The sequence below is a fragment of the Vicugna pacos genome, chromosome 10 (genome assembly GCF_048564905.1).
Source record: "Vicugna pacos chromosome 10, VicPac4, whole genome shotgun sequence".
Classification (NCBI taxonomy): domain Eukaryota; kingdom Metazoa; phylum Chordata; class Mammalia; order Artiodactyla; family Camelidae; genus Vicugna; species Vicugna pacos.
Window position 1 is genome coordinate 58,129,024 of NC_132996.1, and position 27,972 is coordinate 58,156,995.

General features: G+C 39.1%; 1 protein-coding gene across 1 annotated transcript in view; it reads left to right on the forward strand.

The window, feature by feature from the left end:
- The window catches only part of HSD17B12 (hydroxysteroid 17-beta dehydrogenase 12), a 139,583-nt gene extending 126,034 nt beyond the window's left edge, over positions 1-13,549 (forward strand). Inside the window, exons 10-11 of the mRNA XM_072969830.1 lie at positions 11,638-11,787; positions 12,052-13,549. Coding sequence (XP_072825931.1) covers positions 11,638-11,787; positions 12,052-12,156 — 255 coding nt within the window. The 3' untranslated portion in view covers positions 12,157-13,549. The remainder of the gene's footprint in view (positions 1-11,637; positions 11,788-12,051) is intronic.
- The last annotated feature ends 14,423 nt before the right edge of the window (positions 13,550-27,972 follow it).

Below are 27,972 nucleotides of genomic sequence, written 5' to 3' on the forward strand. Positions count from 1 at the left end.
CTTTAAGTATATTCACATTGTTGTGCAACCATCACTACCTTCCCTCTCCAGGACTTTTTTCATTTCCCAAAATGAAACTCTATCCATTAAACAGTAACCTTCCATTTCCCACTCCCCGAGCCCCTGACAGCCACCATTCTATTCCTGTCTCTGAATTTGACTATATGAGTGGAATCACATAATCACATGATCACACAGCATAATGTCTTCAAGTTTCATCCATGTTGTAGCATGGGGCAGAATTTCCTTTTTAAGGCTGAATAAAATTCCATTTTTTGTATACACTGCATTGTGTTTATCCATTCATCTGTCGATGGACATTTCAGTTTCCTCCCCTTCTTGGCTGCTATGAAAAATGGTGCTGTGAACATGAGTATATACCTATCTTTTTGAAAACTTGCTTTCAATTCTTCTGGATATGTACCCAGAAATGAAATTGCTGGATCATATAATAATTTTTTTTGAATAATCACCTTCTGTTTTCCATAGTAGCTATCCTATTTTACAGTCCTACCAGCAGTGCATAAGGGTTCCATTTTCTGTACATCCTCACCAATAAATACTTCTTTTCTGTTTGTTTGTTTGTTTTTAATAATTGCCATCCTAATAGGTGTGAAGTGGTATCTAATTGTGGTTTTGATTTTGACTTGCATTTCCTTAATGATTAGTGATGTTGAGCATCTGTTCAAATGTTTATTGGCCATTTGGCTGTCTTTGGAGAAATGTCTATTCAGGTCCTTTGCCCATTTTTTCATTGAGTTGTTTGCTTTTATTTTTGAATTGTGAGATTCTGGATATTAACTCTTTATTAGATATATTAGATGTATGATTTGCAAGTATTTTCTCCCATCCCATGGGTTACCTTTTCATTCTATGGATAGTGTCCTTTGATGCTCAAAAGTTTTACATTTTGATGTAGTCCAGTTTACCTATTTTTTGTTATTGCTGCCTGTGCTTTTGGTGTCATATCCAAAAAAAATCACTGCAAATCAAATGTCATGAGGCTTTCCCCCTATGTTGTCTTTCAAGAGTTTTATAGTTTTTAGCTCTTAGGTTTAGGCCTTCCATCCATTTTGACTTAATTTTTATAGAGACCCTCTTTTTTTTTTAATTGAAGTGTAATCAATTTACAATGTTGTGTTTATAGAGACCTTTGATTTTATTATGTAACTAACTAACAGATACAGAGCTGTAAAAATACAAAATACGAGAGGAAGCAAATATAGGAGCTTTTATGGGTATCTATCTCAAATCAGCTATTGTTCAACACCAAGAGATAATGGTTCACAGTATTTCCATCCTTAGGCACATTTTTAACAATGTCTTGGGGAAACTGCAATCCTTACCCCTTTCCTGCTCCTGCCCACAACCTGCCCCTACCTCTTCACACCCCCAGTGTTCATGGCTTTCAATTCTGTGAGCCTGATGTTTTCCTTTTTGTAACTTGAAGCCTCCAATGATCAATCATCATAGTAATAGCTAATATTTGAGGGGATACTTTTCAGGCACAGTGCTGAGCACTTGTTATGTGTCCAGTTATTTCATTGTGTCTCATAATGACCTCATAAGATGGTGTAATCATCATCATCTTTAAACTTATGGAAGTCCTCAGGGTTCAGAGAGGTTAAGCCACTTGCTAATGTCGAACCAGGATTCAAGTCACCAAAGCCTTTGTTTTTAACCACTGGGCTACTTGCTCCAGGCTTTTGGGACAGCGTTGAAACCTTATTGGCTTCATTTGTGCTCAGGCAGCCACGTGTCAGAGGGGTGCTGGGATGCCTAGTGCCATTTCCTCCTTTCTGTCTTTAGGGTGAATGTTTCCTCATCTTCTAGGGTCAGTTTAGTGCCTCCTCTAAATTCTTACCTGAGGTGTCCCCCAAGGGAGTCTCTAGATGTCATAGCCCTTTGGTGTTATTCTGATTTGCAGCTTCCCATCAACACTGGGTACACTGGGGAGGACAGGGCTTTCGAGAATCCTGATTTTTATATATGGAGCTATCCTACTCTCCCCTTTCCCCCTTCTTTGACACCAGTCATTTTAATGCTAAGCGCTCCAGCCTGCACGGTAGAACGAGTTGTATTTTGGTAGCAAGGAAATCAGCAAAGCATTCATGGGAGGTAAAGGCATCAGTTTTGACATTTTTTCATTCTGATGAATCTGTTGTATTCAAGCCATTAATTTAATACTTTTTAAACCATCTACTGAGAGTCCTGCATCTACTAAGCAGGATCTTAAAGGTCCATTGGTAGGTGACCTATAAGCAGTGTGACCAGAAGCTGCAAGTGTTTCAGTGACAAAAGGGAATCTTAGGCCTTGTGAGCATAGACGAGCAGTATCTAAAATTCTGTCAACACACAAGACTGTCTCTTCCTTTTTTCCGCATCTGGTTTCCTTCAAAGATCTTTTCTCCATACTCTCTGCCTCTTGATTTGCTGCAACTAGAAGCTACTACAAAAACATATTAGCATTTGGTTTACTTTGATAAACTTTTATTTTTCCCTAATCATGAATGATAGATTATGTAATTTCATTAATGACTGCCTTCCTTCACAGGAATTCATTCAAGGTTTAAACTTAGAATGAATTTGGTGAAAAAAATAAATGCTGAACTGTTAGTGAGGAAAGTACAATTGTCCCGTTGCTTTGGGAACACATGAGAATGCTGAAGTAGAAGACGATCTCATATTGATTCTGATCAAGGGGATCAAAAAGGTGGGATCTCAATGAAGCTCAGTTAAAAAGTATTGTTTTTTTCTCTGGTGGTGTGTTAAGTCTGCACATTTTTTGGTCCAGGAGTATTTATCAGCTGGCTTCCCCTTCCACTCTATCCCACATACTGTTTCCTGGGTGATCTTGTTAAAAACAAGTCTGATAACGTTGCTTTGCTTCGTAGCCCCCCAGGGGCTGCCCGTAGTGTTTAGCATTGAATTCAGACCCCACAAGGCCACCGCCTCTCTTGTCACTGTATCATCCCACTCTGCATTCCGGCTGGAGTGGACACTGTAGTGGCCGGTGTGTGCTCTGCCCTCTGCAATGCCCATGACTGGCCCCTCTGTCAGCCTGCCCTCTCCCCAACTCCTCTCCATGTCCACACTCCACATCTCTCTGCCCCGTTCACACCTGAGCCTGTGGACCCCGTCCATCTTTCAGGGTTTCTGTCACACTTCACCTGCCCTGGGAAGCCTTATCTCGGCTGCTGGTATGTTTGGTTATGCCTTCCCTTCTGCCCTCTTATTTCTTATTATATATGTCTGGCTGGGACTCTCTGGCCTGGAACTGTCCCCATTCCAGTGTATTCTTGAGAACAGGCTTTTTATTGTGTTTGTCTGTGTGTTGCTAATGGCACATGTAATTCCAGGCACACTAGAGACCTGCCATTTCCTGGCATCGCAGAAACTGGCTATGCATGTCCATGCTTTGTGATACACAGCCCTCTGTTTTAAGGCTTTTCAAGCTTCTTCTGTTGCTTCCATATACCTCTGGTCTTGAATTTTCAAACTCAGTATTTAAAGGGTTTCCCAGCTAATGTTCTAATGCCAAGTTTCAGTTTCTTCTAACTTTGGAGGGAAAGTTCTCTTTTAAGGTCTGCCTCCATGTGAAGGTCCAACAGATTGCTCTTTGGGGAGAGGAAGAGAGTAGGTTTCTCAAATTCTAGGTTGTTTTATATTCATTGCTAATTAATCATTTTGTCTTTGCTTTTCAATCCCCTTCTTTCCTATAATTATGTAAAGGCATTTAAAATTTCCTCCATGAATTCAGATTTGCCAATATACAAGCATTTCCTGGAAATGCAAGTCAGTAGCAACAAGTGATACAAGTGTCCTGGAGGTGAATTTTGACTCTGTCTGTTGAGGATAAGAAGTACATTCTCATAAATCTTATCAAAAGTGTGCTCTGTTGGTAAGAACTCTCTGTTCTCATTATTACCCCAGGCAAAATTATGCTTAACTCTTTCAAAGGGCAAAATCATAAGTGATCTGACTGGCTGGTTAGTGGGCCCCAGTACCCGATTCCTTCTGTGTGCCCCATACCAACTTGCTGTTAATGCTGAGCAGGTAAGAAATAGCTAAGACTAAGATGGCATCCTAAAACAACACTTCTTGAACTCTTATTCTGTAAAACTTTCACAAACCGTCTTGTTTTTTTAAAAAACTTTGGATTTGGAAATAATTTCAAGTCTACAGAGAACTCGTAAGAATAAGAATAGTACAAAAGACACCCCAGTACTCTACCCAGATTCACTTATTGTTAACATTTTACTCCATTTGTTTTATCATTGGGAAGTGAGCTGCATACATCATGTTTCCTTACCTCTAACTCCTTTAGTGTGTATTTCCAAAGAATAAGGATATCCTTTTACATAACCACAGTTCAGTTACCAACTTTAGAATTAACATTGATGTAGTATTTTTTTTTAACTTTTTGGGGGGTGGTAATTTGGTTTGTTTGTATGTTTGTTTGTTTAATGGAAGTACTGGGGATGGAATCCAGGACCTTATGCATGCTAAGCATGTGCTCTACCACTGAGCTAGCTATATCCTACCCTGATGTAGTATTTTTGTCTAATATGCCCTTTGTATTCCAATTTTTGACTCCGTGGTGTCCTCTATAGCATTTTTTTAATCCTCCTGTAAAGAATTCAATCTAGGACCAGGTATTATACAGCTTTCCTGTCTCTTTAGTTCCCTTTAATCTGGAATACATCCACAGCTCCTTTTAATCAAACATTCCTCATTTGGGATTTCTCTGATGCTTCCTCATGGTTAGGTTCAGGTTATGCTTTCCTGGCCAAAATTACATACGTGACATTGTATCTGTCTCAGGGCATCACATTCAGAGACACATGATATCCACCTGCCCCCTCACTGGTGATGTTGATTTTGAGCCTTCATTCGAGTTACCCAGTTTCTCTGCTCTGTCATTACTGTTCTTCCCCCTTGCACTAATGAGCCACTTGTGGGGAGACACTTTGAAGACCATGCAAATGTCCTGCTCCCTGTTACAGTTTCCTCTACATTTAGCATCAAGCAATGATTCTTCACAAATCTGGCTTATGAAGAGCTTTCTGATGCTAAAGAATTTATAAAGCCCTGCCCAGATATTTAGCCACTTCAAACCAAGAAGTCACAGCTCTCTCAGTCCAGGCTGTGGTTTTATGCAGACTGCATTTATGACTGCTGTGCTCAGAGGCAGTGAGGGAAGGATGCTGAGCCCAGAGTCAACCAACCAAGGTTTTAGCTCTGATGTCCCCATAGAAAGCTGCTTCATTACTGTGAGACTTAGCCTCCCCCTCCAGCAGGTGGGGACACATGATGTAGCATCTGTAAAAACACTGAAAACTGTGAAATGGGAAGAAAGAAATTTGCATTTATTGACTGCCTACAACATGCCTCATATTTTCACCTACTTTGTTACCCTGTTTGAGGCAGACATTAACCTAGTCCCATTTTACGAATGGGAAGCTAACAATCAATAGGAATCATGTAACTTGCCTCAGGTCAGTGCAGCTCACCAGCCAGCGCAGCGCCTGCCCCTGGCCAGCTCTTTAGTGAGGCAGGGAGGAGGCCAAGGGAATCAGACATAGTCCCTGTCCTCAAGGCACCCACAGAGAGAGAAGACAGAGATTTAAACACATGACAATGACAAGGGATACTAAGTCCAAAACTAGAAGCATATATCGTGTTCCACATGCCCTCAGTCAAGAAAAACTGAGAAGGAGCTAGCAGGGAGCTGGGGACGCAATGGCAGAAAGACAGATGGAGTCCCTGCTGTGGCAGAGTTGATGTTTAGTGGGAAGGAGACAGATAATAAATAAGCAAATACAGGACTGAGATGGTTTTACATAGTGTCAGCCCTGTGAAGAACCTAAAGGCAGCTGCTATGTTGGGGAATGTGGGAAGGAGTAGGAAATTTACCCATCTGTGTTGGTGATGTGGGTTTGGATAACACCGGGGTCTGTGCTCTTTCTGCAATGCCTTCTTGCTTCTCCTTGGGTGTTACTCGGCACCGTGGTTTTCTTCCCTGGAGCTGGGAAGCCAGGTCTCTGGAAGCGCTCTCAACAAGGAGATTGTTTGCTAACTAAAACCGTCCCGTAAGGTTTAGTTGACCTGACTCTCTACCCGAGGAAAGATGAGGAGGCAAGTGGAGACCACCCAGACCCAGAGAAAGCGGGTATTAATTCGGTTAAAAACGTAGCTTTAAATCAGCTTAAATTTAGAAAACAAACAGGATGAATTGAGAAGAGGGAGAAAACAAAATTCAAGTTTATTTTTTAAATGAAAGAAGATATTCCTATTTTATGTTTTGGTAAAACATTCTATTGCTCAGAGTTGTCATATAGATCTACCAGGCTTCACAGAGCTAGAAAGCCAAACATGGAGACATGGCTGTCAGGATTGCAAAGCAAACGTAAGTCCTCATCCATTCTTCTCGTTAATTGCCAGTGACAATAAAAGAAGGTAATGGAGTGTATTTTTAGTGCAAACAGAGTCTAAATACAGAGAACTATAAAGCAACAGAAAGAGTCTCCCAGGATATATTCATATCTGGTCAACTGCACCAACATAAGAAATGGCTTAAGGATAAAATTAGTCCTGTTGGGATCATTGGACCCAGATCCCTTCCAACTAGGTGAAGCCCCATTTTTTATCAGTGATGATATCTTTTTTTTTCTTGGCCTTTTACAACAGTGTTGTACCACAAGCACTAAAAACCTAAGATGTCCTTTAATCCTTCAAACCACATTAAATCTGTATCCAGAAAGTACTCAGATATCCGGGTGGCTACCTCAGTCATTTTGTATAGGTTCTTACACCTCTTATAGGATATAAAAATTCAGCCAAGTTTTTCTTTCCAAATTCATTCTGAAAAATATAAATCTTAGAAAACTCAGAAAATAATTGCTGAGTTCAAATCCCATACTCTTTAACTGATAGTATGTTATTTAATCCTCATAATACAATAGGGAAGATGCTTTATCCTCCAATGAAGCTCAGCATTTTGCTCAAGATCTCACAGCTCATAAGTGGTCAAGTGGAATCTGAATCCAAGTCTATCTGACTTCTAAGCTGATGTTTTTTCCCCCTGTACCTTGCTTATTCTTTCCATCAGGAAATCCTACTGACTTTAGTTTATCCTTTAAATATATCCACTTTCTGGCAGGGGAAGCAGAGGGTATAGCTCAGTGGTGGAGTGCATGTTTAGCATGCACGAGGTCCTAGGTTCAATCCCCAGTACCTCCATTTAAAAAGTAAATAAATAAGCCTAATTTAAAAAAAAATCCACTTCTGATGACTGCCATTCCTACTACTCTAATCTGAGCCACCATGACCTCTTGTCCTGGACACTTGGGGGTGCCTATGCTCAGCCTTGCCTGTAGCCCCCACAGTTTGCCCCTAACAGTCAGAGTGATCTCTTTAAAGCACAGTCCAGATCATTTCTCTCCCTTCACTAGGACCTTTGCTTATGTGTAACCACGTCACATATATGTCACCATATCACAGAGGGCTTTCTTGATCACCTATACAGGATCAGCTTCCATCACCTCCTTCCTTTACTCAGGTTTATTTTTCTTCATCATCACCTGCCAATGTTGTACACATTCTTTTACCATTTGTTTGTGGTCTGTGTACACCCACCCCCTAGTGCCCCACCCCCATTAAAATGTAAGCTCTGTAAGATTAGGGACTTTATTTTTGTTCATAAATGTATTACAAGTGCCTAAAACAGTGTTCTAGTAGGTGCTCAGGAAATCCTTGTTAAATACATGCCTTCAGTGAGGTAACACTGTTTTTCCTCTTGTTCCTTGAATGTTAACATCCGAATTCCACGTGCTTGGAAGTAGGTCATTTGTAAGACTATCAGGCAGCCAGGATGGATCAAAGATTTTCTTTGTGCAGAGCCCAGCATTTTAACTCCTTCATTCTGGGCTCAGGTGCCCAGGTTTATATCTAATGTTACTATGGGGCCTTTGCTCATTGCCATAGAATCAGAGATCTCAGCACCATCAGAATGACTTCTTTTTCCTAACATTTTCTAGGAAGTCCAAGGGTTTTTACCAGTGAGACGATCAAGGGCCCTTTTGTGGAAATGCTCATTTCATGGTCTACAAACTCCAAAACTAGGATCTATGTATATAATTATTCAGGTTTCCTGGAGGATATCAGATCCTGAAATGGAGGGTGAACACACGGACTTTAGGAGAAAAGATTCCCTAGAACACCATCAGAGCCACAGCCTCAGCCTTAGGAGCATGTGGTAGCTTCCCTGGTGAACTTAGTGCTCATAAGACAGATTAGACACCATGTTGGGAATTCTATATTGTGCAAATAGACTGGAGCCTGGCGTCCTCTGGATCCATGTTTCCCGAAGCATGGTTCTGAGTTGTTCGGGTCATTTTTCAATTCGAGAAGGCATGCTTGGTGCACAGATGACAACATGAAAGACACTCCACCAGCAGAAGCTAGAAGGTTCAGTGTTTGAGTCTTGAACACCTGCCTCGCAGCATCAGGCATCCATCTTTCCCCGACTCTGTGACATTAAGTTGTAGGAAGCTTCCTGTTCTGAACCAAGGCCCCCTAAACTGTTTCCTAAAGACTAGATACCTAAGCAGGCTACTCAGTGGGTGAGGTAAAAGACTCCAAGTTTGTCTCCAGGGATTTTTTTTTTTAATAGGCTGAGCCAAGGCAAAACATCCAGAGCTTTGCTTTATGGCCTAGTGAACCATTTTCAGTTTGGGATTCTAAGTGTGAAGACCAGGGCACTTGCCTGTATCTGAAGCTGTCAAGGTTCAGGTTGTCTCCAAGCTGGCAATATTTTTAATGGCAAATTGTTGAGCTTAAGCAACTTTTAAAATTTCTTCTGCCCCAAGTACTTCCTATAAAAGTTTGAGAATCCTCTGACCTGTTCACTGTAATGTCTCCCCGCGTAGGTGGGAAAAATGGATTATCATTTATTGGGTTTTTGTTTAACTGTTGAAGGATGTAGCTAGGATGATATTTTGTCATATATTTCTTTTACATAACTTGAAACACTGCTTTTTAAATTCTGGGCAAGTTACTAAGACCTGTAAGTTTGCCTTTGTTTAGATAGGTAGTCTTTCTTAAGCTTCAGAATATCTAAAATTTTTGGTTTAAACTCTCATATGACATTGTCAACTTCCCGGTTTAGTTAACTTTCTGGACTGCAGCAGTAGAAAGGGACCCCTGTACAATATTCAGTGTTGTCCAAAATGAACTATTCTGTTGCTAACTTATTCAATACATCTTCTTTGCTCCCCTGCTCCATGCTAGGTACTGTTCTAAGCACTGGCAATATCACGGTGAAAAAGACCATGTCGCCACAGAGCTTATGCTGTAAAAATGGATACTCTCAGTGATTGGATGTAATTTTTTGAGCTGTTTAGCCTTCCTCCCGCCACTGCTTCCCACGTTTCCGATGTCTGAACCGTACTGAACTACACGTGGTTCCCTGAAAACAGCATGCTCTCCTATGTCTCCTTTTCTTTGGTCCTGCTGTCCCCATTACCCAAAATGTTCTGCCCTTATTTGTTTAGCTAGCAGACTCCCCACTTTATAAAGACTTAGCTGAAAAGTTACTTCATCTCTGAATCCTTTCCATCCTCTGTGAGGCCATGTTAACTGCCTTGATTTTAAACCACTGTGGAAATAAATATCCTCTCCAGAATAGAACTGACAGGCGTCTCTTGTCCCCACCTCCAGAGCCAGGACCTTCTCTAGACTAGGGGGATGGTTTAGCTGAATGATGAGTTAACATGTGGCACCATCAAGTGGTTCAGCCAGGCAGTGCGACTCAATTCTTCTACAGGATCAAAACAGTCAGATTTATGCCAGAGAGAGCGAGCAGGAGGGAGAAAGGATTGTAATACAATTATGTAAACAGAAGGTATAATTAGTAGACCACCTTTATGTTGAGACGCTCAAAACTGTACAGTACTCTTGGCAGGCCTATGGTCTATAGATGAGAAGGGTTTTTTTTTTTTTAAATCTTTTTTTGTAACCAGAAACTCTGAGACACAGAGATGTGGCATGGTTTTCTTATATTCCTTCATTATTTGAGCCAGAGTATATGCATAAACTGTCTTTGCTTTGTTTTCTACTCAGGTCGATGAACAAACTTTTCTTTCCCTACCCATTGGTAGACCCTCCTTGAGCTCGGCCTTTCATGCTGTGTGTTAGGCTGAGCTCTCTCTTTGGTTTGTGCTCTCACATACTGGATCCTTGTATAAGCATGGTTTTAAAATTAAAGACTTTTTGACCAAAAAAAAATTGCTCTTTAAGGGATAAAAAAATAGTAATTTCAATAAACAAATTCTCAAAAGTCTAAAAGTCTAAAAGTTCACCTAATCAAAATTGGCCCTGGTATTGAAGTACTTTGGGGAGGTTAACTTACTTTGTGTAGGTTTGTGGCTGCAGGGACTAAGAGAAAGATGGAGAAGGACAGTGGTGAGGCCCTTGGGTTCATGGTTCTTAACAGGTGGGCTGAAGTTTGTATGGATTTAAAAAAAAAAGTTTCAGCCCACCTGTTAAGGAGGGTGACTCACACTTGGAAGTGGGAAAAATACAAAACAAACCAAAGAGATACAGGAACTCCCCAGCTCTCAGCAGGAAGGAAGTCTACAGTCTAGACACATCTTAATTTTATTTCTGCTTCTAGTAATGAAGTTCTTGATTTTGCCCACCATGTGTTGAAACAGATCCTCTTTAATAGGTGTTTCATTGTAATTTACACCCTGTCCTCTCACACATGGCAGACAGTACATTCACTCCTTGGTGTGCAACTATGCCCAAGTTATTTCATACTAGAGAAGGAACCTTGTGAGACATGACTCAGGTGTTGTTGTAATAGGGTTTCCTTACATTCTGTGTTGAAGTGTATCCAAAATGTAGCAAGTGTAAGAAAAAAAGAACAGAGTGAGGTTCCTCTAAAAGGTAGCGTCCAGATTTGTCCTCCCACACTAGTCGAGCTGTTTCTATAATGTTATCCTGTCTCCCCCCACAAAGAAAAAAGTTAAAAAAAAAAAAGGGAGGTGATCCTGTCATATCAATAGCAAAGTTTAGAGAACTCAGAAGCAGAATGGTAAGAAACTAGGGAGGAAATGTGGTAGCCCAAAGCTGAGAACGAGAAATGTTTATTTTAGAGGGACCAAAGCTGTTAGAATAAGCTTAATAACTATAAATTATGGAGAAAATTAATATAATCTCTTTAGGGGGGTAAAATGTCAAAAATCTCCTGGGTGGTGGTTCTCTAACTATTATGCTGAGTCAGAGTGGAAAGCATCCTGTCCTGAATCCCTGCTCTCTAGATTTGTTTAACGCTTTCTTTTTAAAGGCTCAAAAAAAGGTACATTTCTGCTTATTTTTAATACTTTCTCTAGTTCCAACTCTGTTGTGTTGGTAGATTGGTTTTTTACAGTTTGTTTTAAAGCTGTCATTTGTTCTATCAAGGTAGCTTTAGATAATTGCTTCTCTTTTCTTCTCTCTCTAAAGATACAAACTTTAGATTTCTTCAGAGTGTTTCTGCCACTAAGAACAGTAAAGCATCACTGTGAATTCTGAGTTTGTGACCTTCCTAATTAATGGCATGGTTTTGGGGGGTGGGGTATGTTGTCTTTCCAGAGTGTCCTCCCCTACTTTGTTGCTACAAAACTGGCTAACATCCGAAGGCCAACTTGGGATAAGCCCTCTCCAGAGGTGTTTGTGAAGTCTGCAATTAAAACCGTCGGCGTGCAGTCCCGAACCAACGGCTACCTGATCCATTCTCTTATGGTATGTAGATCTATCTGTAAGTCCCAAATCAGCACTCTGAATCACATTGAATCACAAAATAGTATGTGATACATTAGCTTATATACATTATCTAGACTTAATAACAAGGCATCTGTGTTTTATTTTATTTTAAACAGTACACCCAAGAACTCTAAAATCTACCTATAAATAAAACAATAATACAGTAAAACATAAGAGCGTATGTTTCAAATGACTTCAAATTATAGGCCTTAATTACATGTCTCCCCACTTCTTTCCCTATAGGCTTCAGTCATCTCAAGCCTGCCTTCCTGGCTGTATTTTAAAATGGCCATGAATATAGGCACTTCCATGCGGGCTCGCTATCTGAAGAAAAACAAGAAGAACTGAGAATTGATAATCGAATGGAGGAACTTGGCCAGATGCTCCAGCCTAGGCACGTTCACAGCAAGGCACCCACCATCTCCAGATCTTCATTTGTCATGTTAATAGTTGCTGATAAAGCTAAAAGTTGTCATAATTGGGCGGACAGCAGAAGTTGCTTTTAGGAGTTCCTGACATATATTCTGGGAGCTACTAGGAGTTATTTTGAAGTTTAACATAAATACTCATATCAAATGGCTATAAAACTAACATTAAGAAGAACTGCTTAATAGGAAGGAACACAATGATGGCAAATCACAGAATGATAGAGTCAGACATAAGGCTCAAGAGTTTCATCTGGCCCCAAATGCTAGTCATGATGGTTCTTGTATTTTCTCCAAAACATAGTTTAAAAAGTATGTTGTAAAATCACCAGCTACTCTTTTTTGCTTTTAACACTTTGAGGGAGTGGAGATATTATTAACTGATTCACTTATGGGAGGACGTACTCAATTTGCATAGCTCTTGGTAAGGTTTTCTGAAAGTATGTCTCTGTTTATACACTTATATGGCACTTCTTCTTTCTCAAGGGTAGCTAATGATGTAAAAATAATGAAGAAATATGGAGTTATTTTTGACACAGGAAACCCACTAAAAAATGCTTTCCTCTAATACATATGTCTTCTCAGTTTAAATGTATATAAATGATGAATGCTATATGGTATGACTTATAAAGGTAAACAGGCCAAAATGTACATTGAGATGGGCAGACCCCGCAGTGCCACTAAAACCCTGACCCAAGAAAGTGGCCTGCTTGGACTCCAGCTGTGGTTTTTCTGCACTGCATCAAGATTGCTCACATATGTGACAGCAGACTACTTGTAGAACAATGATGGCATTATACTTTTAAATTGGTGCCCTATAGATATCGACATAATTAGTTTTAAAAAATGATATAACCATGGTATTGATTGCGAATATATTTCTTTGGTGTTTGAAATTAAGGCCATTTTTACACTGGTTTAATATAAATTAAGACTTACTTTAATCCTGCTACATAACTTGTTTGGGGAAATTGCTCAGAAGTAACTCAGTGTTGTGTAACATGCAATATAGAAGGTAGGTCTTTGCCTAGGCTGTGGTTCCCAGGCTCTGAGTTTAGGTACCAGTAAATTTGCAAAACAAATAAAAAAAAAAAAAGGAAAGCGAAAATTAATTAGTGTGCTGAAGTGTTTCTACTGTTTCTAGCTTTTAAACTTGCCAGCTAAGGACATAAAACAAAAACAGAAAAACCCAAATTTACCATCTGCTATTGGCATCATTATATAAAAGGCATTTAGCACCCTCAAAATAGGAAGAACATCATCTGAGAATGAAGAATAGTCATTTAAATTGAATAAATTTAGCTTTATGAAAAACACATTGCCTTTTTCTCTCATTTTCTTTTAGAAATGGTGAAACCACAATGAACTGGATACTGTCATCTCGTTTGCCTTCACATATTTGTTGGTTGATTGTTATAGTGGCTTTTGATGGAGAGTTGGTAGAGGGGGGAGGGATTGATTTGCAAGTATACAAAATACATCTTTTATCCCATTTAAAAAACAGTTGTATTCTGGCTAGGAAATCCCTTAGCGATCTCTAAACTTCTGAGCTATGGCTTTGATTGCTTCAACTTAGCAAGTGTCCTCTTGTATTTGACACTCCAGGTTGAAGATGATGACGTGGAAATCTATGTTTCTAGGCACATAAAAGAAGAGTTGTACTAAGAGAAACCAGTGTTCCTGAAACCTTCAAAATAGTGAAGCACAATTTCTAGACTTTTTGTTGACTTGATTTTATAGTCTGATTTGTGCTAGGTAAGGTTTGAACACACACAAAAAAGAAGAGCAGAAGCTAGTAATGATTATTTATGTAGTATCTGTTCACTTCACAACACAGAAAGCCAGATTTTCATTTACTGTCCTTTCAGTGCAATAGCATGGGGTAGGGGGGTGGGACAGGAGAGGAATTGTCCTACACACAGAATGATGTGTGCCATTCTGATCTGTCCTTATGCCAGGCCCACTTGCACTGGGAATAAATGAAGATGATAATATTGGTCTTCAGTTCCTCAAATGTGGTCCTGTCCTAAAGAGATGAATTCTGAGTTCTCATTTGATATTATTGCATCAAAATATAATAGAACTGAATTTTATATAGAGCGAACATCAAAGCCAATACCAATCAAATGGTACCGATTCCATGTGAAAGGGATTTATTGTGATAATAATACCTTATGAGAATGAAATGAGTTTAAGTAGTACTATAATTTCTGAAGTTTATTGACACCAAAAATTACCTGAGATTTTGGTGGTCCTGAATTCTACAACTTTGTAGTTTACCAGTATCAAAGCAAATGATCAAAGCTTTTCATTTAATATGTTGGAAACATTTAATCTTAAAAATTTGAAGGACTCACTACTTGGTGGCATTCTAATGTTTTTAGATTAGCATACTTATGTCAAACATGATGCAAAACATCTAAATATGGACAGAATTCAAATTCCCTTGTGGAAACATAATTCTTCTATTAAGGTTTATATGGAAACACCTATAAATGGAACACTGTGTTTAGCATGAGCACAAGCATTAGATAAAAAATTTTAACATGATAAACATCATATTACAACTTTGTCCACTCCCCTTTACGTGTGCCACTGAAAAGCAAGCAAAGTGGGAACAAACAGTAATCCTAAAAAGATACAAGGCCAGCTTGTCTTCCTTGTTCCAAAGTTTCTAGACAAACTGTTGTGTGCATTTATTGAAGGCCATCCATGTCCATTTACTTTTCTGGGTGCTGCTGAAACTACAATGAACGACGCAGACAAAAATTCTTGCCTCAATTGACCTTAAACTTGCACAGTGGTTGGGACCAGGGGTGGGAAGCAAAGAAGGGAGGCGGGTAATAAACAAACAGAATGATAACATAGTGTGAGTGCTCTATGCTGTGCAGAAAATGAAGCAAGGTAAGTAGGATGGGGAATCTGTATGTCAGGGTTATGGTGGGAGGCTTGGGATGTTAAATAAGGTACTCGTGGCAGGCCTAGAGAGAGGCGGCGATGGAACAGTCTTGAGCAAGCCTTTCTGCCAAGGGAAGAGTATTTCAGGCAGAGCAAGTTGGGGGGGCAAAGAGCCCAAGGAGAGCATACCTGGTATGTTCCAAGAATAGCTCAGTGTACATACATAAGGAAGTACATCCTAGGTGAACCATTTCTGGCAAATTCCAGAGACCTTGCTTTAAATGAGTTATAGACTTGCTAGTATTAAATCACCTTTACATTCTTGGTCTCATCTCATTATCTTCATTCACTGCTGAGTTCAGTTTGCTGGTATTTTATTCGGAATTTCTGCATTTATATTTAAGAAATGGGCTTGCAATCTTTCTTTCTCATACTTGTCTGGTTTTCATATCAAGGTTATACCTTCAGAAGAGAGAAGCAAGATGGTGGACTAGGATGCTCATAGCTCACCCTCTCCCACAAATACACCAAAACTCACTTCTACGGACCTACTCAGCCAACCAGAGCACCTGCCGAACTCTGACAGAACATTGCCCTCTTCGAAAGACAAAGACGCCAAAAATCTGGTAGGAGAAAAGGAAAAAAGAAAGAAGAAAAAGCAAAACAGTGTGGGACCAATCCCCTGGGGAGGGAGCGGCAAAAGGACTGGCGCTTGTTAACTGGGTCTCCCTGCATCCAACGGAGAGGCCAGAGGGATGGAGGGGGAGTCTCCAAGGCTCAGATCTGTCCCGAGCACCCCTTGACTGACAGAACTGAGTTAAACGGGCACAAAGGGTCCCCGCAACACCCAGCCCGAGACATGAGCCGGCAGCTGAGGCCAGGATGGGCCACCCTAGCCGGGTGGAGAATGGGGGCGACTGCACTGAGGCATTCCCGGGGGACTGCAGGGTGCTGTGCGCCGTAGCTGGGAGGGGATACGGAGCAGAACAACCTCGGGTCCCCCATAAGCTGCAAAAAAAAGTAAAGCAAGACGGCTGCTGTGCCCTGGGGGGAGGGGTGCCATAGCCTTTGTCTCCTCAGACTTACGCTGCCATTACTGGCGCTTCTCACGAGAAGAGAGGTGGGGCACAGCCACAGCCGCCATCTCCTCCTGTGCACAGCGCCCAGGCAGGGGCGGGGTTGGGGCCAAGCCCTGAATCTGTACCCGGGGGCTCCACAACCTCCTGGGCAGGACTGAGACTTGTTTACAGCCCGAGGTAGATAGGATCTTTCTACCCTGGCACCCCAGAGAACTTGCACAGCCAAGACAAACAAGGAGCTGAGATTTGGCACAGGGCAGGGGTGGGGCCGTTCCACGGTCTTCCCCAAGCCCGCCTTTGGGGCGCCGACCCGAGGTGGAGTGGGCAGCTGCACAGAGCATCGGAGAGACCAGCACCAGGAGAGGGCGGGTGACCACCCCCTTTCCTTGCAGGAACGCAGCACCTGATCATGGTGCTGGGGGGGGGGGCGATCCACCCACCTGCCTCCCTCCAAGCGCAGCACCTGACTGTGGCATCAGGAGAGGGAGTGACCTGCCCACCCACAGGGTAAGAGCTCAGCTCCTGACCCAGTGTTAGGAGGGGGCGCGATCTGCTAGCTGACAGCCACTGGGAGCAGCACAGATGAGGGCGCCAATAGAGGGCCTCTGGAAACAGCAAGCTGAGTTCACGAAACAGGGTGAAGACACAAAGACCTCGATAAAATCATTAAGAGCACACCGTCCCCAGGAGAACTAGATAACTGATACTCCTTAAGCCACAGTGCCAGAGAGATATGAGCAATATGAAGAAGCAGAGGAACCACTCCCAATTAAAAGATCAAGAGAAATCCCCTGAAAGCACGATCAAGGAAATAGACATTGATGGCCTACTAGATCAAGATATCAAAGAAGGAGTGATCAAAGTACTGAAAGAACTAAAAGAAATAGTGTTTAGAGATATAAAATATGTCAAAAATGAAATAGAAGCTATAAAGAAGAACCAAGTAGAATTAGTAAACTCATTTGCTGAGATGAGAGCTGACCTAGAGGCTGTACAAAGCAGGCTAGATAATGCAGAGGAACGAATAAGTGACCTAGAAGACAGGACAACAGAAAGCACCCAATCAGAACAGCTGAGAGAAAAACAAGTAAAATACAATGAAAACAATATAAGGGACCTATGGGATAACATAAAACATGCCAAGCTGCGCATAATAGGGGTTCCAGAAAAGGAAGAAAGAACAAAGGGGATTGAAAACGTATTTGAAGAAATCATGACTGAAAACTTCCCAAACTTAAAGAAGGAATCAGATATCCAAGTACAGGAGGCTCAGAGGGTCCCAAACAGGAAGAACCCAAACAGACCTACATCAAGGCATATCACCATCAAGATGGTCAGAGTCAAGGATAAAGAAATGATCCTAAAGGCAGCAAGAGAAAAGCAAAGAGTGAGTTACAAGGGAACCCCTATAGGCTCTCAGCTGATTTCTCTACACAAACACTACAGGCCAGAAGGGAGTGGCAAGATATATTCAAAGTCCTCAATGAAAAAAAAGATGCAGCCTAGGATACTCTATCCAGCAAGGCTGTCCTTTAGAATAGAAGGAGAGATAAAGAACTTCACAGACAAGCAAAAACTAAAAGAGTTTAGCAACACTAAACCCATGCTAAAACAAATATTGACAGGTCTACTCAAAAAAGAAGCAGGATGATACAAAAACGAGAAACTCATAACTGGAAAGGAGATAACTACCATGAATTACAAATAGAATAAACACAAAATTGTAAAAGAAGACATCTAAATCATTAAGAGTGGGAGAGGGAAGCAAGGAAAGCCACTGTGGAAAACAGTATAGAGATTCCTCAAAAGACTAGGAATAGACTTACCATAGGACCCAGGAATCCCACTCCTGGGCAAATATCCAGAAGGAACCCTACTTCAAAATGACACCTGCATCCCAATGTTCATAGCAGCACTATTTACAATAGCCAAGACATGGAAGCAGCCTAGATGTCCATCAACAGATGACTGAATAAAGAAGATGTGGTATACTTATACAATGGAATACTATTCAGCTATAAAAACCGACAACATAATGCCATTTGCAGCAACATGGATGTTACTGGAGAATGTCATTCTAAGTGAAGTAAGCCAGAAAGACAAAGAAAAATACCATATGAGATTGCTTATATGAGGAATCTAAAAAACAAACACAACATAAATACAAAACAGAAACAGACTTATAGACATAGAATACAAACTTGTGGTTGCCAAGGGGGTGGGGGGTGGGAAGGGACAGACTGGGATTTTAAAATGCAGAATAGATAAACAAGACTATACTGTATAGCACAGGGAAATATATACAAGGTCTTGTGGTAGCTCATAGCGAAAAAAAAATGTGACAATACATACATGTTTATGTATGACTGAAAAATTGTGCTCTACACTAGAATTTGACACAACATTGTAAAATAACGATTACTCAATAAAAAAATGTAAAAAAAAAAAAAGGTTATACCTTCATTAAATGAGCTGGAAAGTGCTGCCTATTTTACTGTGCCCAAGAAGAATCTGCAAAAGTTTGGGACAGACTTTTCCTTGAAAGTTCGTGAAACAGTCTAACCTTAGTATTTATTTGTGACAAGATTTTTAACTACTGATTATGTTGCTTTAAAGGTAATAAGACTACTCAGGGTTTCTATTTTCCCTTGAGTCAATTTTGAAAAATGTTTCCTAAGCTTTTACGCATTTCCCCCCAATTATAAATTATGCCAATTTATTAGCATAAAGTAGCTTGAGGAACTTTTATTACTATTAAACCTCTCCTGGATATGTACTTATATTTCCTTTTCCAGTATTTGTGTCTTTTCGCTTTCTGTTCTTTGACCATTTGCCAGAAATTTGTCTATTTTATTCATTTTTAAAGAACCAACTTTTGGCTTTGTTGATCCACTCTGCCCTTTTCTTTTTATGTTCTCCTTTCTGGAGGTTTATTCTGTTATTTTTTCTTATTTCATAAATTTGACATTTAATTCATGTTCAGTATTTTTTCTATTCTTACATAAACATCTAAGGCTGCAAGTTGAATTGTATTTTACTGCATCCCACAATTTGTGTGTGTGTGCGTATATACACAAATGTATATATACACAAATGTATTATTCAGTGCTAATATTAAAAAATTCACATTTTGCTTTCTATAACCTATGAATTGATTAGAAATGTTTTTAAAAGCACAAATTTAAGTTTTTGTAAATGTATTTCCTTTAAAAATAACATGTCACCATTAATTAGACAATTTTACATTATGTACATTCTGACTTGATGGACTAAACATCATCACTTAGGTGGTATTCCTAGCAAAAATGTATAAACTGAATGTAATCAGGAAGAAATATTTTTTTAAAAACGAAATTGAGGGGCATTCTGCAAAATAACTAGTGTATATTTGTCAAAAGTTTCAGATTAAAGAAGACTGAAGAAACGTGAAGAGTAAATGCAAAATGCATGGTCTTGGATCCTGGTTGAGAAAAAAATTTTTTTTTGCAATGAGGGCCAATTTTTAGACAGTTCGTGAGATTTGAGTAAAGTCTAGATTAGATAATAGCATTTTATCAATGCTAATTTCCTGAGTTTGATCATTGTATGGTGATTATTTAAGAAAAAGTCCTTGTTTTTAAGGCGATATACACTGGCGTATTTAGAGATAATGGGACATTATATATGCAAATTAATCTCAAAAGGTTTAGAAAAAATTATGTATATAGAAAATGATAAAGCAAATGTGTTAAAATGTTAACATTTGGAAAATCTAGGGGAAAGGTATATGGAAATTCTCTGTATTGTTTTGCAAATTTCCTATAAATCTGAAGTTATTTCAAAATAAAAAGTTAAACCTTTTGTTGTTCATTTCTGGAGGATACAGGGCCCAGCCAGCACGTTAATTTAGACTAGTATCCGATTTTGGACTTCTGGCCTCCCAAACTGTGAGAGAAAAGTCTAATTTTAAGCCATTGAGTTTATGCTAATGTTACAACAGCCACAGAAAACTAATACAAATATAAACCTTTTATTATGACCTATTCTTAGAAATGTTTTGAGACTAATTTTATGTTTAGGTATGGTCAATTGTTTAAATGGGCTTTATGTGCTTAAGGTTTATTTTCTAATTGTTATTTTTCAATGTATGTCCATTAAGTCAAGTTTGTTAATTGTGTCCAAATCTTCCATCTCTTTACTTTTTTCTACCTGACCTATCAGTAATCGAGAGAAGTGTTTAGAATTCTCTAACTGTAATGATGGATTTGTCAAATTTCCCTATTTTATTAATTTTTGCTTTATACATTTTGAGGCTATCTTTTTAGGTGAATAGTTTAGAATTATGTCTTCCTGGTGAGCTGAACTTTCTTTTGCCACGTCCTGACGTCCTTATTGCTAATAGTTTTTGCCTTAAAATCTGTTTTCTGTGGTATCAAATTAGCTAACTCTTTTATTTTGGTTAGTGTTTAGTAGTATATTTTTTCAATACTTTTCCTTTCTACATATTTATGTCTTGTAAGTCAAATAAATCTGGATTGGTGTGGTTGTTTTTTAATTTATAGTTTCTGCTTTTCATAGGCAAGTTTATTCCATTTACATTTATTATGATTCCTAAAACATGGAGACTTCTTTCTATCATGCAGTTTTGTGCTTTTGTTTCTCTCTTTTATGCTTTTCCCCCCTCCTCTTTTTTTTTAATTGAAGTACAGTTTACAATGTTGTGTCAATTTCTGGTGTACAGCATGTTTCAGTCATACACAAAGATACATATATTCACTCCTTTTTTTATGGGTTACTACAAGATATTGATATAGTTCCCTGTGCTATACAGTATAAACTTATTGTTTATCTATTTTATATACAGTAGTTAGTGTCTGCAAATCTCAAACTCCCAATTTATCTCTGCCCATCCCCTTCCCTCCCTGGTAGCCATAAGTTTGTTTTCTATGTCTGAGTCTTGTTTCTGTTTTATAAATAGGTTCATTTGTCTTTTTTTTTAATTCCACATATGAGTGATATCATATGGTATTTTTCTTGCTCTTTCTGGCTTACTTCACTTAGAATGACGATCTCCAGGTCCATCCATGTTGCAGCAAATGGCAGTGTTTTATTTTTTATGGCTTAGTAGTATTCCATTGTTTGTGTATACATATATGTATATGTGTGTGTATATATATATATATATATATACACACACATATACATACACATACATACATACATACATACATAGACAGCACAACCTCTTTAACCAGTCATCTGTCACTGGACATTTAGGTTGTTTCCATGTCTTGGCTACTGTAAACAGTGCTGCTATGAACATTGGGGTACACCTATCTTTCCAAATTAGAGTTCCCTCCAGATCTATGCCCAGGAATGGGATTGCTCGGTCATATGGTAAGTCTATTTTCAGCTTTTGAGGAATCTCCATAACTGTTTTCCATAATGGCTGCACCAAGGAGGGGGAGGGTAGCTCAGTAGTAGAGCACATGCTTAGCATGCATGAGGTTATGGGTTCAATCCCCAGTACCTCCATTAAAGTAAGTAAATAAATAAAAACCTAATTACCTCCCCCTCAAAATTATAAAATAACGAAAAAAATTTTTTAATTAAGTGCATAATGGTTGCACCAAACTACATTCCCACCAACAGTGTAGGAGGGTTCCCTCTTCTTCACACCCTGTCCAGCATTTATCATTTGTGGACTTTTTAATGATGGCCATTCTAACTGTTGTGAGGTGATGATACCTGATTGTAGTTTTGATTTGCTTCTCTAATAATTAGCGATACTGAGCATTTCTTCATGTGCCTATTGGCCATTTGTATGTCTTCACTGGAGAATTGTTTGTTTAGGTCTTCTGCCCATTTTTGGATTGGGTTATTTGTTTTTTTGTTGTTAAGTTGTATGAGCTGTTTGTATATTCTGGAGATTAAGCCCTTGTCAGTTGCATCGTTTGTAAATATTTTTTCCCATTCCTTAGGTTGTCTTTTTGTGTTGTTTGCGTTTCCTTTGCTGTGCAAAAGAACATTATTGTTCTGATCAACCCTTTCCTAACTTACATGTTTTTGTAAACCAGTATTTTAACTTCTGTGTTTTTAACTCCATAAATCAGATGTTTTCATTATTTTATACAAACATGTTGTCATAAAATAAATTACCACATTTATCATTTTGCACATCTCTCATGCATCTCAGACTTCCCTTATGGTGCATGTCATAGTTTAATTGGCACTATCTTTTCCCCTTTGTTGGTGCTATATTTAAAGTAATGGTGTGATTTAGAATTGATGGCATTTTAATGAAATACCTGGTCTTCTGGATTCTGTTGTTAGTGTTCAGAAAGAAGTCAGTGTCAGTATGGCATTCTTTCATAAGTGATATATCTCTGGGCAATTTTAAGACACCATTTGATTTAGTGTTCTTCAGTAGTATGACAATATATCTAAGTGTGGAATTTTAAAATTTATCCTTCTTGGTTTGTATTACTCTTCCTGTATCTAAGAAATCATGTCTTTTGTCATTTCTGAAAAATCCTCAGTCTCCATCTGAGTCTCTTGTTATGTGTCATAGCTTTATTCTGTCTCTTAACCTCTCTCCCATTTTCCATCCTTGTCTCCCTGAGCTGCATGCTGCATAGTTTCTTCAAATCTACATTCCAGGTCTCTTAATTCTTTCTTCATACATTTTATCTGCTGTGAAAACTATTCACTGCTATTTTAATTTCAGTTATAGTTTTCATTTTTAAAATTCTTTTTAGCTCTTGTCTAAATCTGCCTGGTCATTCATAGTTTCTTAGTGCTTATTCATTTTTAAAATTCAGTTTTAAAACTTAACAATAAAGTATTTCATGCACTGGTATATTACATTCCATATCTGATGATTTTTCTATCTGAAATTCTTAGGAGTCTAAATCTATTGTTTATATTTCTGCTCTTACTTGGTGGTTTATTGTCTTCTGTGTTTGATATTTTTATTTCGAAGTCCTATTTGGTTGATTTTTAATTTGGAGAAGGATGCTGGGGGCTAGATTGAGATGTTCTGCAGAGAGAACCGTTTTGTTTCTGCCAGCAGCCTGGGCTCTCTACCAACATGACACCAGTCTCACCCACTTTGAAGTACCTGATGATGCAGGAATCTCAGACCTAGTTCTCTCACCTTGTAGTGATTCGCCATTCCTAAGGCTGATTTGGACATGTCCATGACTGATTTCTTATTTTCTTACTGCTCCTTGTTTCTAGCTCTGATTTCCATTTCTTATACTTTTTTCCCTTTGGGTTTGTTTTGTTTTCTGCCTTTGGAGATACCACATTTATTTCCTGTGAGCCCAGCCTTGCATTAAAATGTAGAGTGGTTACAAATTCATTTTACAAGAGTTTGCATGATTGTGTGTGTGTGTGTGTGTGTGCACATTTCTTCCAAGTGGGGATTCAGTATGATGTAAGCTAATAGATATACGACAGAACACAGGAAAAATTCATTCTCTGCAGATAACCGAGGAGCCCTACAGACAACTTCTACCTAACATTCATAGGGACTTTGTGGCCACTCTGTATGTTTGTTCGAACTTCGCCAAAATCCAGTTGTATTAGTTAGCCAAACTGCCAGGAGACTTCATTGAGTTTTCCATTTTTTTTTCTCCTCTCTGTGCTTCAGTTTGGATATTTTCTATTGAGTGTCACCTTTTAAAATTAATAGACTATCTTTTAGGGCAGTTTTATGTTTACAGAAAAAATTAGGAGAAAGTACAGAGAATTCCCATATTCCATGCCTTTGTCTCACCTGCCTGGTCTTCTCTATTATTATCATCCTGCATTAGTGTGGTTCATTTGTTACAACTGATGAACCACTGTTGTCACATTACCATTAACTAAAGTTCACAGTTTACATTAGGGTTCACTCTTTCTTTGGGCACTTCAACAAATGCATGTCACGTAACCATCATTACAGTATCATACAGAATAGTTTCATTGCCTAAAAATCCCCTGTGGGCCACTTATTCATCCCCCACTTCCCTACTTCCAAACCCCTGTGAGGATTTACTGTACAGCTCAGGGAACTATATTCAATATCTTATAAAAAATCTATAAAGGAAAAGAATCTGAAAAAGAATACATATATGTATATAAGGATTACATATGTATATAAAATATATATAACTGAATCACTTAGCTGTACACCTGAAACTAATGCAACATTGTAAATCAGCTATACTTCAATTTTAAAAATTGAAATAAAAATAAAAGAATAAAGTAAAAACAACAAGAAATGGGTATTGAGCCAAGCTAGGGCTAGGCTGCCACTTTAATTAAATTCAATTTCCCTGCAGTTTCAGAAGTCAGCATAATGAAACCTGTCATTTGTTTCTTGGGGGCTCTTCTTTCTCAGAACTTTGCTTTTAAGCACACTGAGACTCTGAGAGGTTCCACCTTGTTTTTCCAGCCCAGCCATGTATCCTCCCTGTGCTGCTCTAGTACTTGGCACATGCCTCGTAGGGCAAACTGGTCGTGCATTTGGGGACTCTTCTAGGTTCCAATCCATCACACCACCCCAATGACTGTCAAAAGATCTGTTGGAATATCTTTCTCCTAGTAGAGATGCCACTGTCTTTTGCAAGCCCAATCCGCAGTTGTCATGCTTGTAAAATGTCCTCACGGAAGAACATAGCCAGCTTACCTAGCAAGGGTTCTTTAGAATTTTAGTTAAGCTAGTCCTTGCATCCACAAATCTCCAGTGTCTTCAAAGAAAAAGAAATTACAATTTACTTATTTTTTTTATGTTATAATGGAATGACAGCTTGCTACTACCATGTCCCATGCAGTAGAGGCTTCACTGAGTTTTTAATTTTGTTACATTTGATTGCTTTTTAAAAAAAAATAGCTTTGAATGTTTTGTGGTTTTGAACCATACGTATGTTTTTAATTCTTTTATTTAAACATATTAAATATCATTGTCATGTATCTAATAGTTTAAATAATTTTTGTAGCTATTTCTATTGTTTCTGCTGACTTTTACTAATATGCTTAATTTCCCTGTATTTTTCACGACTTCTGTGTGTGTGTTTATGTTAACAATAATTATACGGGGATTATTCAGAGCCTTACTGAGTGTAAATTTTCCTGGCAAGATTTATGTGTGTTTGCATCAGATTTGGGGGCACTACTAATTTTCATCTGCCTTAAATTAAATTTCTCAGCTTGTGCAGTTGTTGGGTTTTTGTTGTTTTGGGGTTTGGGGGAAGGGACAGGGAAATTGTATAAATGGTGTTAATTCAGCCTTTAAGCTTATGTAATGTTAGGCTAGTGGCCGTGAATTCTCAGGAGGTTTTTCCCACCTTGAATTAACACCAAGACAAAAAAAGTTTCCTTGCTGTTTGCCTCTTTGAGTTTTCTTTTCTGCACTGCACCCCCACCGTCCTAGTTCATCCCTCCTTGGAGTATGAAGTCCTTCCTGGGTCCCAGCTTTATGCAGAAGGCCTCTGCTATAACTCTCCTTCATGAGCTTTGTCTCCATCCTGTCTCAAGCCACCTACCCCGCACCCCCAAGGAACACCTAAGCAGCTGGCCACCCAGAAGTATACACCTGAGCTTACTCATCTCTCTGGACTCATGTTCCAACACTATTCCTGGTCTCGGAGCAAATCTCTTTTTTCACATTTATTTTCTTTATTGAAAGAGGAAATCTCTTTTGCACAGGCTAATTCATTTATTGAAAGGCATTTTATCTTTTATTTGTGGATGTTTTATAGCAGGCACCCCTCAGGATCTCCAAGCTAATGTCTAAAAATGAAAGCTTCATATGCTTTCACTGCATGGAGTCAGATTCTCCTACATAATGCACTGCTCACTAGTTCGTTTCTGCAAAGTCACTGTTCTGCCCCTGCAAGGACAATGGTGCAAGACTTGGAAGAATACTTTCAGACTCATACTTTATAAATGTGGTTTCTGCCCAGCAGGTCATACCAGAAAGATGAAAGATATAAGATCACTTTTTAATAGGCCCAGTTTATCCAGAGTGTTATTCCACAGGAATAATCTGGGCTCACTATGTTTTTTATTCACGCACCTACCCTGGGAAAGCTGTTGGCTGTATTTGATAACTAGACAAACCAATTGTGACTGCCAAGCACTACACAACCTATGGAAAGTGTGAGTGAAACCTCAGATGAACACTCTATTTAACAGCTATGTTGTCTTTGGTTCTTCCAGGGCAGAGACAACCTAAGCACATCAGTGTAGTTTCTGTGCTTCTCTACATAATGAATTTGCTTCTAGAAAGTGGATAACTTGTTCCTAAGGCATCAGGGGAATTAGCCCACTAATCGTTAACTTAATAGTTTTAGGTACTTTTTATTTATTCAGTTATATGCTTTTATTGAATATTTTCTGACCAACATTCTAATCATTCGAAAGAAAACAATTCCTGCCTTAGACACACACCTAAAAACAAATGGACCAACACTCTGGTTTCTCTTTGGATCACATTAAGTCTTTCACCTTCTTAAAACAAATGGACTTGACAACAGTTTCAAAGTCTTCTATGACATGGAAAGTAAGCGAGGAAAGGAGAGTGTTAAATGTTAATCAGATACTTCATGTTATATATAAATTAACATTTAATGTTTATTGTACTTCTCAAGGCTGCATGATCTGATTCCTTTCTACTTCATCTCAAAAAAAAAAAAATCTTTCCCTCATTATCTATTCCTACAGGAAATTTCATTTCTCCAGTATTCCCCATCACTTAGCATGGTAGAATGATTGCAAAAATGGCTCCAATACTCCACTCCTCCCACTATCTATACCCTTTGCAGTGTGACTGCGACAACTCCAATCAAGAGGTGAAGTCTAAGAATGTGACAATGAATATATATATGTTCATGTATGACTGAAAAATTGTGCTCTACACTGGAAATTGACACAACATTGTAAACTGACTATAACGCAATAAAATAAAAATTTAAAAAAAAAAAGGTGAAGTCTATCTCCCCACTCCCTGAACCTGGGCTAGGTTGCTTTGGCCAATAAATGAAGAAATGGTTTTCTGCCACTTCCAAGCTTAGGCCTCAAGAGGTCTTGTGTGTGTTTGCACACACCTCCGAACACCACTATTAGAACATACCTGGTGAGCTTGTTCAAGGATGAGAGACCACATGGAGCCAAGGCTAGTCTAGACCAGTCAACCATCAGCTGCTGACCCCCCAGCTGAATTAGATCCAGTTCAGAACTCCCAACAACCTAGGACTCAGCATACAATAAGGACATTACTTCACTAGGTTAGGCCCCCCATGTTGGAGTCTCATATCAAATATGACAACTGCAATATTTGCTTTTTGAATGTCTACCTCCCCTGCTAGACTATAACCTCCTCGAGGGCAAGAACCAGGGCTGTCTTGATCACTACTTTGTCCCTAGCATCTAGCACAGTGCTGGCTACAGTCAGTGCTCCTTATTAGTTGATGATTAAATGAGTGTATCACTCAATGTATGAGTGAATCTTCACATGATCCAAGAGATGAGGAAAATTAAGGTTAGGAGGGCTTAAGAAACTTCTCTGAAGTTACCCACTAAGAAAGCAGTGAGGCTGAGACACAGTCCATTCACTTGAAATAAGGCAGTTCACACAGATCTGAGGACTCGGTAACTCTAAGGAGGAATCTGCTAAGCCATCAAGATAAAGCCAGCAAGAACTATTTATAATCCAGGGTCTGCTGGATTATATTGCTACCCGCTCTTCACTTTTGAAGTCATTGAAAGAAATCAGCTATGAGGTCCCGGCAAATGGC